This window comes from Peromyscus californicus, unplaced genomic scaffold, assembly GCF_007827085.1.
Source record: "Peromyscus californicus insignis strain IS unplaced genomic scaffold, ASM782708v3 Scaffold_10__1_contigs__length_136768540, whole genome shotgun sequence".
Lineage (NCBI taxonomy): Eukaryota > Metazoa > Chordata > Mammalia > Rodentia > Cricetidae > Peromyscus > Peromyscus californicus.
In genome coordinates, this window is record NW_026294391.1 from 101,867,998 (window position 1) to 101,881,130 (window position 13,133).

At 48.6% G+C, this 13,133-nt stretch overlaps 2 protein-coding genes across 2 annotated transcripts in view; one reads left to right on the forward strand and one right to left on the reverse strand.

The window, feature by feature from the left end:
• The window catches only part of LOC128110542 (rhox homeobox family member 1-like), a 126,381-nt gene that overhangs the window by 61,036 nt on the left and 52,212 nt on the right, over window positions 1-13,133 (forward strand). The window lies entirely within an intron of this gene.
• On the reverse strand, window positions 503-2,703 carry LOC128110575 (protein BTG1-like). Its single transcript, XM_052738243.1, has one exon. The coding sequence runs from the start codon at window positions 1,376-1,378 to the stop codon at window positions 863-865; it is 516 nt and encodes a 171-aa protein (XP_052594203.1). The 5' UTR covers window positions 1,379-2,703; the 3' UTR covers window positions 503-862.

A 13,133-nucleotide genomic window follows, 5' to 3' on the forward strand; every position in this document is an offset into this window, starting at 1 on the left:
GTATTAGGATGGTGTGAGAAGAAATGGTTTCATCACTCACCAGTCTGGTGCCCAGGACACACAACTGAAGGGATGGCAACACTGAGTAGGGTTCTGTGCCATGCACCAGATTAGGCAGGCTCACAGGCTACTTCATCCTAACTAGGCCTTAGCATCTGAGGAAGGCACTGGAGGGCAAGTCTTGATGACTCTCTAGACTGGGCTGTTCAATTGCTAGAAAACACTCTTGATGTAAAGTTTCCTCTAATGTCATGCTTACACAATTGAGCTTTCCTCCTAAATGGCCCAAAACGTTATTGATAACATTCAAGTGTAATACTGCAAAACCCCTTGAAAGGTCAAATGTGGAAGATGGTTCATTGAAATAGTGTCTAAGGGGCTGGAGAGATGGCTCAATGATAAAGAGACCTGTTTGTTCTAACAGAGGGCTCAGGTTTGGTTTCCAGCACCCTCAGGGAATCCACCTCCCTGGTCTGAGCATACTACACAAGCAGCACACAGACATACATTCAGCAAATCACTCATACACATAAAATGTAGAATTAAATTAAATGTAAATTTTTCTTAAGGGGACTAATGTGACAATATAGTTATAAAGTCTAGGAGAAATTGAAACCAACCTACGATTTCACTACCTAGCAAATGAAGTGGTTGTGTCCTTCAACTCACAAGCTAGAAAATCATTGAAAGGTACTGTCCAAGCTATAGCAAACTCACATAAAAAAAATATTACCACTCTATCTTATGCCAGGTCTTCACAGCTGTGACATGGTTTAAATTCCATAATCCATCCCCAAGAGGATCCCACCCCAAGCAAAAATCAAATTTCTCCGTATAAGATGACCCATCCATAGACTGTGTCTTAACCCAACACAGTCATCATATTGTAGTTTTGAGAAGGGCTTGCTCTGCCCAATAGAGTTTTCTCCTTGCAGCCGACTCTGCTATCTCCCATTTGCTCTTTGGTGCCACTTTGAGAAGTACCTCCCGCTGGAAAGGCTTCATACAGCACACAGATGGAGCCATCCTCCCCAATCCTGTAGGACACTTCATAGGGATCCACCCAGAGTGTGAGCTCACATGGGAGAAGCCTGAACAGCTCCTGACTGCTCAGTCCAATCTGCTGGGCTGCCTGTCCAATCAGAGGATCCATCTTATGATTGATGCGAAGACACCTGTAGCCCGATCCCTTGCAGGGCTTCTCTGGAAACCAGTGATGTTTGTAATGCTCTTCCAGTAGCTCCTGCAGGCTCTGGCTGAAGGTCTGCAGCTGTTGTTCGCTCCTGAGGCCCTTGGTGCTGAGGAACTTCGAGATGAATGTAGCGGCAGCACTGATCTCGCCTCTCATGGTGGCTGCAAGGATAAAGAAGGGATGCATCTGGGTGGCAGATAGATCAGCAGTGTAGCCTGAAGGCAGAGTAGCCACCCCAGGCTTCTGCTTTCTAGAGAATGCAAGGCCATGAGGCAGCTACTAGCTCTAGGGGCTCTTTTCAAAACTTTTCTTTTGGAGGAAAGAAGTCATTGTGCAGGGTAGAGACGGGAGAACAGAGATAGCCTGGTCATGTCACTTTGACCTTTCCAGTCACCTCTACCACCAGCTCAGAAGCCTCCAAGGATCCCAAGAGTTGTACTTCCAGCTCCAAGGGGCAAAATTACATACATTCTTAAAGGCATATTAAGCTTAAATGGGCTGAGCACACAGGATAACACACTGAGTACATATCTTGGCCTGTGAATGTGAAGTGGAATGCACTCGCTAGACTGGGCTGATGGGAAAGCTGCCTGGCCAGAGCTGGGACAGGAAGTATGGGGATGGTGCAGGAGTGGATCTCCTTGATTACTAATACAAAGCTGTTCTTATTCCCAGGCTACTGGATCATAACCAGTACTGGGATCCAGTTAGGATGGTCAGGGAGAGCTTAGTCTTGATCACATACCAGGGTAAGCTAATGAGCAGCTACCTTGACCCCAGGTTACATTGGTGCTGTGTAGTTGACATAGGAAGATGTAGCCCAAGCTAGGTCTCAGAGTGTGTTAATGTTGCAGATAGGCGGGGTTATAGGCGACTCAGCAGGCCAAGATCGGTGTATAAGTGCTGTGACCCAAGCTATGGTGTATAGTGTGCAAGGGCAGGGTTGTTTTTATCACTTACCAGTTATGTCTGGTGAGCAGGCAGATTGACCTTAGCTGGGCTAGAGACTGGTCAGATGGCACAAGAGTGCAAGGTCTGGGTCACTCAGGAGGTTGGCTCGAGTACAGGCCGTGTGACTGAAGCTGGGCTTAGGAGTATTAGTACACCAGCAGCAGAAAGAATCTCGAGCTCTCACCAGGCTGGTATGGTATGATTGACTCTGACTAGAAAATGTACTGGTCCAGGCAGTGATGGTATTAGCATCTCAGTAGTCAGGGATAGTGCCCAGACTGCTTGATGCTTTATGGGCCTGGGAACACGATAATGGTACAGACCAACAGAGTTCTGGATCACTCATGGAAAACTGAGGCAAATTGACTGGCCAAGGCAGGACTGGGATATTGGAGTGGTGGAGGATGGCAATGTCTTGACATCTCTCCAATATGGGCTAGTGGGCTACTTGACCCCTACTGTGTCTGAGACTCTGGAGATGGCACAGGAGGGCAAGGGTATGAGTCATTCAGAAGGCCATGTTGGTCTGTGATCAGCTTGACCCAAACTAAGCCTGGAAATGTGAGGATGACACTAGAGGAGGGGGTATCTTGGTCACTGACCAGGCTCTGCTGCTGCTCAGGCTAAAAGGCCAAAGCTAGGCCAGTGAGAGTGATGAAGGCAAGTATATTTATTGGGTAAGCTGCTTGATGTCAGCTAGGGCTGGGTATGCAAGGATTGTGTGGGACAAGAAGCTCTTAATCACTGAATATGCTCTTTTGGTGCCCATGCTGTTTGTTCTAAACATGTCTTGTATTGCTAGGCTCATGAGGGAGGGAGGGAGGACCTGGTATTGATCATCACCAGAGTACACCATTGGGTAGGTAGCTTGGTCCCATACAGTTCTGTGACTATGGGGATAACAAGGGAAGACAAAGTTCTGGGTCATAGAGATGACTTGTATGCAGACTATGTGGCCTGTACTAGCCCTGGTAGTGTGGTAATGTGAAAGAGCAGGGTTCTGTGTCAGTCACCATTCTGGTCTGGTACACAATATGCCTGAGATTGTCAGACCACTTTCTAGTCTAGAGTGAGGCAAGAGGACAACATGCTGGGTCATTAACCAGGTTTGGCAGGCTGTATGCTCCTTGACCTGAATTAGGCCAAGGATTGTGAGGATGGGACATGAGGAGGGCAGGATCTCTCTCCCTCACCAGGGCAGGTGCCCAGGCTGCTGCAGCCATTCTAGGCCTGGGGATGTGAGGATGTTCTCGGAAGTACAGCAGTCTGGGTCCTTCACCAGGCTGGGCTAGAGTACAGGCATAGCTACTCAAGCTATTACGGAGTACTAGTCACCCTGGGAGGCCAGGATCTCAAGCACTCACCAGACTAGTATGAGGTACAATCCAATTGACTCCAGCTAGGTCAGGTTGCTGAGGATAGCTATGGCAGGTGAGGTGTGTAGGAACTCACCAGGCCTTGTAACAATTCCAAGGCTTTGTAGTTGGAGGATGTGGTAGTAGAGCTGGGTCTTGACCACTTAGCAGTCTGGGCTGGGAATATGAGCTTACATGGAGGTCAGTGGTCTGGAACACTCACCAGGATGTGCTGGTCAGTGATCTGCTTCACCAAAGATCTGAGGTGGCTAGTTGATGGGGAAATCTTGATCACTCACTTGCTTTGTCTCTTCAGGCTGTGTGGTCCAGGCTAGGGCTGTGAGTGTGAGGAGGGTACATGAAGAGAGAGTCTTGATTATCAAGGTACACATTGTTTCCCCCCAAGAAGTCATGAAATCTTTAGGACTTTGTGGGAAGGGATGGGGGGCATCTGGGACTTGATAACTTACCAAAGTAGGCTTGGGAGCAGGCAGCCTGACTGCAGGTCAACCACTGATTGTGGGGATGACACAGGAGGACAACAATACGATTTTCTCCCAGGTTGAGTTTGTTTGCAGGCCCTCTAACTCAAGATAGACCTGGAAGAATGTTAATGGTAGGAAAGAGTGGGTACAAGATCATTTATCTGGTTGGGCTGGTCCACAGTCTGCCTGTAATTATGAGATCACTCCCTAGGCTGAGGTGCAGGAAGGCAGGTGTCTGGGTCACAAAGAAGTCTTGGCTTGCCTGAGAGCTGCTGGAGTGGGACCATGCCTGGGAGTGTGTGAATGACACCAGAGTACAGGGTCTTGATCCCTCACCTAGAGGGGCCTGGTTCTATGGAGATGTCCAGAGAGTACAAGGATCCAGATTATTTACCAGGCTTGGCTAGAGTGCAGGCTGTACATCACAAGCTAGGCCTGCAGGTATTAGGACCACACTAGCAGGATAGGATCATGATCTCTCATCATGCTGGGATGCTGTGCAATCTGATTAACCCAGCTAGGTCAGTATGGAGATGGCGTGGAGGACAAGGCCATGATCATTAGTCAGACTTAATTGCTACCCATGCTTCATGACCCCAGCTGGGTCTGGGAGTGTGGTAATGGTGTAGATTGGTGAGGTATTGAGGCATTCACCAGGCTGGGATAGTAAGTAACAATGTGACCCAAATTAGGTCTGCGAGTGTGAGGATTGAATGGGAGGGCAGTGCCTTGATCACTCACTGGTCTGGTCTGGTGCCCAGGCTGCTTGACACCAGCTGGGCCAGAGACTCTGATGATGGCAGAGGAATTTTGGGGTAACTCACCAATTTAGTTGGAGAGCCTACTGACCTGAACTAGGCCTGAGAGTCTGGAGAAGATGCTAGTTGGGGGATCTTGATCACTTACCAGTTTGGGCTGTTATTCAGGCTCTGTAGCCCAAGCTAGGCCTGTGAGTATGTTATAGACAGGTGGGGATATTGGGTACTCACAACGCTGGCCTGGTAGACTGTCCTCCTAGGATCATGACACCCCTTGATAGTCTGAGATCGGTTGGGCAGAGGTCTGCATAACTAACCAGACTTGGCTGGTTAGTGAACTGCTTGACCCAAACTTGATCTGAGTGTGTCAAGATGATTTGGTAAGGTTGGATCTTGAGTCTACACTGAACTGAAGGACAGGCTATTCAACCCACATGAGGTCTAGGAGCATTATTAGTAAGACACCCCGGGATAAGATCTTGAGCTCTCACCAGGCTGAGATGGTGTTCAGTCTGTTTGACCCCAGAAGGCCAGGCAGTATGAGAATGACTCTGGCTGGCAGCTTCCTGGGAATTCAACATGCTAAGCTGGTATACAGACTGTGGGACACCAGCTAGGCCTGGCAGTGTGAGGACAGGTTCTTTTCTTAGTTACTTACCAGTCTGGGCTGGTGCCAGCCTGCTTTACATGAGTGTAGTTATGATGAGGATGGGTGGGGTTCTGTGTAACTCTCCAGGCTGGTCTGGTACACAGACCACTTACTATTGTGAGATCACTGCTAGTCATACCTGGTGGGGGAGGGTAGGGTTCTATGTTACCAGGCCGGGGAATGTGATGATGTCGAGGGATGCCTATGCTGCTTCACCCAAGCTATGCATGTGGCTATGAGGAATATTCTGGAATATCTGTGGATCGCTGTCAATTTTGGATTAAGGAATAAAATAAATTTTCCCTGTGTTTGCTCTATCTCTAAGAAAGGCTTTTTTTTTCATGGAAAGAAATGAGGAATTAATGTTTCAGGATACTTTTACAAGGGAAGTTTTACTTTATTGACCCAGAATAGCACACAGATATTATCAACATCTATATGCTGTAGTTTTTAGGATGTAAAAGCTGATTGCATGAGTTAGCTGAGTGGTAGATTAAGTACACAGTTTGTAATGATCTCAAGGCATATTATTGTTATTGTTATTGGTTTTTTTCAAGACAAGGTTTCTTTGTGTATCTCTGGCTGTCCTGGAACTTACTCTGTAGACCAGGCTGGCCTCAAACTCAGAGATCTGCTCAAGGCATATTATTAACTTTGTTTCAAGGCCAAGTAAGAGGTGTTTTCAGAAATAGGTATCCTCAGCGTTCCCAAGAAGCATGTCTATGCAGGTGATCACTGGTGGAATGGTAGTCAAGGCATGATAGAGTGGTGTCAGAGTCACATCATTCTTTAAAGGTGACAGAATACAACACAGAGAAGTCAGACAAGCTAAATAAGCAAGATTTAATCCTGAAAACCAATTAGAAAAGTGTAGCCAGATGCATCAGTGTTCTTCTTTGAGCATTTAAAGTTGGATAGAAAGTTGTAGAAACACCTCAGTGTCCCCCTCCATCATCCTGACACTCCCAGATCAGGGATGTTATTGCGTCCCTGAGGATAGGAAAAGACTGACACACATGCAGTGGAAGTTGACAAGGAAGCCGTCTTGATTTCCCCCAAACCACATGACAGCAGTTTCAAGAGCATGTATACTCCTAAGCATTTCTTGACCAGGCTTAGTTAAGATACAGGCTGCCTGACAAAACTAGGCCTGAGGTGTGAAAATAGTCCAGGAAGGCAGAGACTTGATAATCACCATGATGGACTGCTTTCCAGACTGCTTGAGCCAAGCTAGGCCTATGAATGTGAGGATACAATGGGCCATTCACCAGGCTGTGGTGGAGTAAAGGCTATGCCATTCAAGCTATCACTGGGCAAATTAGTGTTTCTCTGGAAGAACAAGGGTAGAATCTTGAACTCTAATCAGCCTGGGATAATGTGCAGTCTGATAGATCCAACTAGGCCTAGGGGTGTGAGGATGGCTATGGAAGGCAGGGTACATGGGAACTTATCAGGCTTCTTGGTGACAGTTGGGCCAGGATGTCTGAGGAGGTTTCTGAGGGCAGGGTCTTAATCAATCCATAATGTAGGCAGGTGCCCAGGCTCCTGGACTTTAGAACATGTAGTCAAGGTTTTGGGTCACTCACCAGGCTGGGATGGTAAGAAGGCTGATGGACCCCACCTATCCCTGGGATTTATGGTGATGGCACTGGGGTACAAAGGTTTATGTATTTCACCAGGCTCCATGATCTGAGTTAGGCCTGGTATTGCGGTAATGATGACAAAGGTGGCCCATGGTGTTGTGGTCAAGTGGGGGCAAATCAGCCTGCCCCTCATTGCCCCTCTTGATGCACTTAGAGACAGGTGGTATTGGCAGATGAGACCACACAGTGGTGGCAACACAGTTCAATGATGAGGAACTCTGACCTGTAGGAGAATTCAGAGAATTCAGAGCCACAGTGGCTATTGAGTTCAGGGATGCAGCATGGCAGATGACTAAATAAGTAAGGTTTAAACTATAGTGAGGGGAATCATAGGAAAAGAAAAAGGACTTCTCAAGAAGATCAATCATTTTGTTAGGGGTAAAACTACAGGAAAGTACATCCCCAATAAAGATGGGGTCCAGCACCGAGAGAAGAAAGATGTATTGCCTATCTGAAGAGAAAGAGAAAGAAAACATGAGCAGCAGGGAGAGGGGATGATAAGAGACAGGGACAGAAAAGGTTGGGGGAGGAAAAGGGTGGGGGATTCGAAGGGAGGGGGAGTGAGAAGAGAGGGGGAATGAGAAGGGAGGGGGATGAGAAGGGAGGGGGATGAGAAGGGAGGGGGAATGAGAATGGAGGGGGATTAGAAGGGAGGGGGATGAGAAGGGAGGGGGATTAGAAGGGAGGGGGATGAGAAGGGAGGGGGATGAGAAGGGAGGGGGAATGAGAAGGGAGGGGAATGAGAAGGGAGGGGGATGAGAAGGGAGGGGGATGAGAAGGGAGGGGGATGAGAAGGGAGGGGGATGAGAAGGGAGGGGAATGAGAAGGGAGGGGGATTAGAAGGGAGGGGGATGAGAAGGGAGGGGGATGAGAAGGGAGGGGGATTAGAAGGGAGGGGGATTAGAAGGGAGGGGGATTAGAAGGAGGGGGATTAGAAGGGAGGGGGATTAGAAGGGAGGGGAGATTGAAAAGGGAGGGGGATGAGAAAAGAGGGAATGAGATGTGAGAGGAGTGACAAGGGAGGGGGATGAGAAGGGAGGGGGAATGAGAAGTGAGGAGGAATAAGAAGAGAGGGGGTAAGAAGTGAGGGGGAGAGAGAAGGGAGGGGTGTGAGAAAGGAGGGGAATGAGAGGGGAGAGCAATGAGAAGAGAGGGGAATGAGAAGAGACTGGGAAGGAGAACACAGGAAAATGAGAAGGGAGGGACGATCAGAAGGGAGGGGAATGAGAAGGGAGCAGGGATGAGAAGATAGGGTTGATGAGAAGGGAAGTAAAATGAGAAGAGGGGGATGAGAGGGAGAGAGGATGAAAAGGGAGGGTAACGAGAAGGGAGGGGTGATGAGAAGTGAGTGATGATGAGATGTAAGGGGGAATTAGAAGGGAAGGGAATGAGAAGGGAGGGGGAGTGAGAAGGGAGGATGAATGTGAAGTGAGAAGAAAAGAGATAGGAGGAAGGCTTAGAAGGAATGGGGTATGCGAATGCAGAGGGAATTTGAAAGGTTGGGGCATGAGAATGGATGGGGGATGATAAGTAAGGGGGAGTTAGAATAAAACAGAGGGGTGATGAGAGACTAGGAGGAATGAGACGTTAGAGTAAATCAGAGTGGAGGGGGAAGAGAAGGGAGAAAGGAGGAGAAGGGAGGGGGAATGAGAAGGGAGAAAGGAGGAGAAGGGAGGGGGAATGAGAAGAGAGGAGGGATATGAAGTAAGGCAGAAGGAAAAGAAGGTGAATGAGAAGTGAGTTAGGTTGAGATGTGAGGGGAAAATAGAAGGGAGGGGAATGAGAACGTGAGGGAGATTGAATTTGAGAGAGTTGAGAAATGATGGCAATGAGAAGAGAGGAAGGATGTGAAGAGGGGGAAGAAAAAAAAGGGGGATGAGAAGGGAGGGTGGATGAGATGGGAGGGGGATTGAGGGCAGGAGTGCTGTGCATATTGCTATGTGTGCTGTGAATGTGTTGCTCTGATTGGTTAATAAATAAAATGCTGATTGGCCATTAGCCAGGCAGGAAGTATAGGCAGAACAAACAGAGAAGGGAATTCTGGGAAGAGGAAGGCTGAGTCAGAGGTCACCAGCCAGACACAGGGAAGCAAGATGTACATGGCAAGGTATAGATTTCTAGAAATGGGTGAATTTAAGATGTAAGATCTAGCTAGCAAGAAGCCTGAGCCCTCAGGCCGTACAGTGTTAATTAATATAAGCCGGTGGGTACTTTTTTGGGTCTGAGTGCATGCTGGTATAGGTGAGACTGGAGAAAACTCCAGCTACAGAATGGGCTTATTAGGGAGGGGGTATGAGCAGGAAGGGGAATTTGAAGGGTTGGGGCATGAGAATGGTGGGGGAATGAGAACTGAGCAGGAATGAGAAGGGGGAGGAATGAGAAGGGCAGGATGACAAGGGATGTGGAATGAGAAGGAAGATCGGAAGGGAAGGGAGGAGGATTCAGAAGGGTAGGTGGCAAGAGAAAGTTTAGAGATTGAAAAGGGAGGTAAAAAAGAAGGAAGGGAAACAGGAAGGGAGTTGAATGATAATGGGAGGACATGAGAAGGGAAAGGGATGAGAATGGATGGGGAATGAATGTGGAGGATTGAGAATGAGAGGGGGAATATTAGGAGATGTAATGAGAAGGGAGGGGCATGAGAAGGGAGGCAGATGATTAGGAAGGAGCATGAGAAGGGAGGGGGAATGAGAAGGAAGGGGCATGAGAAGGGAGGAGGAATGACAATGGACTGGAAAAAAGAAGGGAGGGGTGTTGAGATGGGAGGGGAAATAGAATGGAGGGGAGATGAAAATGGAGGCTAGAAGTGAATGGGATTGAGATGTGAGGGGGAATGGAAGAGGAGGGGATTTGAGCAGGGAGAAGGAATAAGAAGTTATGGAGGATGAGAACTGAGGGGAAATGAGAAGAGTGGAGGTATCAGACGTGAGTGGGGGTGAGGTGTAAGGTTGAAAGTGAAGAGAAGGGGAATGAAAATTTAGGGGGAATAGTAAGTGTATGGGAATGAGGTGGGAACAGGATGAAAACAGAGGTGGGATGAGAAATGAAGGGGATAAGATGTTAGGGGGAGTGTGAATGGAGGCCAGAAGAGAAGGGAGGGCATATGAGAAGAGAAGGGGAATGAGAAGTGAGGGGGGATGAGGAGGGAGGAGGGATGAGCAATGAGCAGGAATAATAAGGAGGAATGGGATGGGCGGGAGAATATGATGGGAGGGGGCATTAGAAGGGAGGGGAGCTAGGCCAGGTGGTGGTGGCACATGCCTTTAATCCCAGCACTCCAGGCGTATCTCTGTGAGTTTGAGGCCAGCCTGGGCTACCAAACGAGTTCGAGGACAGGCACAAAGCTACACAGGGAAACCCTGTCTCGAAAAAAACAACAAAAAAAAAAAAACAAGAAGTGAGGGGAACTAGAAGGGAGGGGGAAGAGAAAGTATTGGGAATGAGAAAGGAGAGGGAACAAAAAGGAAGTGGATATGAGAAGGTAGGGGAACTAGAAGGGAGGGGAGATGAGAAGGGAGGGGATTGAGAAGAGGAAAAAGAAAAAGATGTGGGGATCAGATTGAGTGGGAATGAGAAGGGAGGGAGATTGAAAAGAAGAGAGAATGAGAATAGAGAAGGAGGAGGAGAATGAGAAGGGAGGGAGAATGAGAAGAAAATTGGAATGAAAAGGGAAGTGGAATGAGAAGGGATGAGAATGAGAAGAAAGGGGGAATGTGAAGAGAGAGAGGTTTACAAGGGAGGGGAATTAGAAGGGAGGGGGGATTACATGGGAGATAGATAAGAACATAGGGGAATGAGAAGGGAGGGGGATGAGAAGGGAGGGGGATGAGAAGGGAGGGGGATGAGAAGGGAGGGGGATGAGAAGGGAGGGGGATGAGAAGGGAGGGGGATGAGAAGGGAGGGGGATGAGAAGGGAGGGGGATGAGAAGGGAGGTGGATGAGAAGGGAAGGTGGATGAGAAGGGATGAGGACTGAGAGGGGAGGGGGATGAGAAGGGAGGGGGATGAGAAGGGAGGGGGATGAGAAGGGAGGGGGATGAGAAGGGAGGGGGATGAGAAGGGAGGGGGATGAGAAGGGAGGGGGATGAGAAGGGAGGGGGATGAGAAGGGAGGGGGATGAGAAGGGAAGGTGGATGAGAAGGGATGAGGACTGAGAGGGGAGGGGGATGAGAAGGGAGGGGGATGAGATGGGAGGGGGAATGAGATGGGAGGAATGAGTGCTGTGGATATTGCTATGTGTGCTGTGAATGTGTTGCTCTGATTGGTTAATAAAAAAAACACTGATTGGCTAGTAGCCGGGCAGGAAGTATGGGCGGGACAAGCAGAGAAGAGAATGCTTGGAACAGGAAGGCTGATTCAGAGGTCACCAGCCAGACACAGGGAAGCAAGATGTACATGGCAAGGTATAGATTTCTAGAAATGGGTGAATTTAAGATGTAAGATCTAGCTAGCAAGAAGCCTGAGCCCTCAGGCCGTACAGTGTTAAGTAATATAAGCCTCTGGGTATTTATTTGGGTCTGAGTGCATGCTGGTCTAGGTGAGACTGGAGAAAACTCCAGCTACAGAATGGGCTTATTAGGGAGGGGGTATGAGCAGGAAGGGGAATTTGAAGGGTTGGGGCATGAGAATGGTGGGGGAATGAGAACTGAGCAGGAATGAGAAGGGGGAGGAATGAGAAGGGAGAGGAAAGATAAGGGAGGGGATGAGAAGGGAGTGGGAATGAGAAGCAAGTGGGAATCAGAAGGGCAGGGGAATGAGAAGGAAGGGACTGAGAAGGAGGGAGAATAGAATAGAGGATAAGGAGGGGAAGGAGAAGGGAGTTGGAATGAGAAAGAAGAGGAGAAGGGAAGGAGGTAAAAATTAGAAGGGTAGGTGGCAGGAGATTGGATGGAGATTCAAAAGGGAGGTAAATAAGAGGGAAGGGGGACAAGAAGGGAGGTGAATGAAAATGGTGTTAAATGAGAAAGGAGGGGGATGAGAATGAATGGGGAATGAATGTGAAGGGATGGGAATTAGAGGGGGCATGAGAAGTAGGGGGAATGAGGATGGAGGGGCATGAAAAGGGAGGGGGAATGAGAAGGGAGGGGCATGAAAAGGGAGGGGGATGAGAAGGGAGGGGAAACAAGAAGGGAGGGTGGATGTAATGGGAGGCAGAGCGAATGGAGGGGAGAGAATGGAGGGGAGATGAAAATGGAGGCTAGAAGTGAATGGGAATGAGATGTGAGGGGGAATGGAAAAGGAATTGAGTAGAGAAGGGAGAAGGAATAAGAAGTTAGGGGGGAGGAGAACTGAGGGGAAATGAGAAGAGTGGAGGTATCAGACGTGAGTGGGGGTGAGGTGTAAGGTTGAAAGTGAAGAGAAGGGGAATGAAAATTTAGGGGGAATAGTAAGTGTATGGGAATGAGGTGGGAACAGGATGAAAACAGAGGTGGGATGAGAAAGGAAGGGGATAAGATGTTAGGGGGAGTGTGAATGGAGGCCAGAAGAGAAGGGAGGGCATATGAGAAGAGAAGGGGAATGAGAAGTGAGGGCGGATGAGGAGGGAGGAGGGATGAGCAATGAGCAGGAATAAGAGGAGGGGGAATGAGATGGGAGGGGGGATTAAAAGGGAGGGGAATGAGAATGGAGAGGGAACAAGAAGGGAGGGGATATGAGAAGAGAGGGTACAATAAGAGGGGGAATGAGAAGTGATGGGTACTGAGAAGGGAGGGTAAATGAGAGCAAGGGCAGATGAGAAGGGAAGGGATTTAGATTGGAGGGTGATATGAAGGTAGGGTGGATGAGGACTGAATGGGAATGAAAAGGGATGGGGGATGAGCTGTTAGGAAAAATGAGAGAGGAGGTGGGGTAGGAAGTGAGGGGTAATGAGAATGGATGTGGTATGAAATGGGAAGGGGGATGAGAAGGGATGGGGCATGAAAAGTGAAGGGGAATGAAAAGAGATAGAAGAAAATGTGTGGGGATGAGAAGTTTGTGGGACTGAGAAGGTGGGGTGATGAGGAATGAGGAGAAGTAAGAAGGGAGGGGGAAATGAGAAGGGAGGGGTGATGAGCATTTAGTGGAAATGAGAGAGGAGGTGGTATAGTAAGTGAGGGGTAATGAAA

Coding starts and splice junctions, on each gene's coding strand:
- LOC128110575 (XM_052738243.1), bottom strand. CDS start 1,378: ATGCATCCCTTCTTTATCCTTGCAGCCACCATGAGAGGCGAGATCAGT.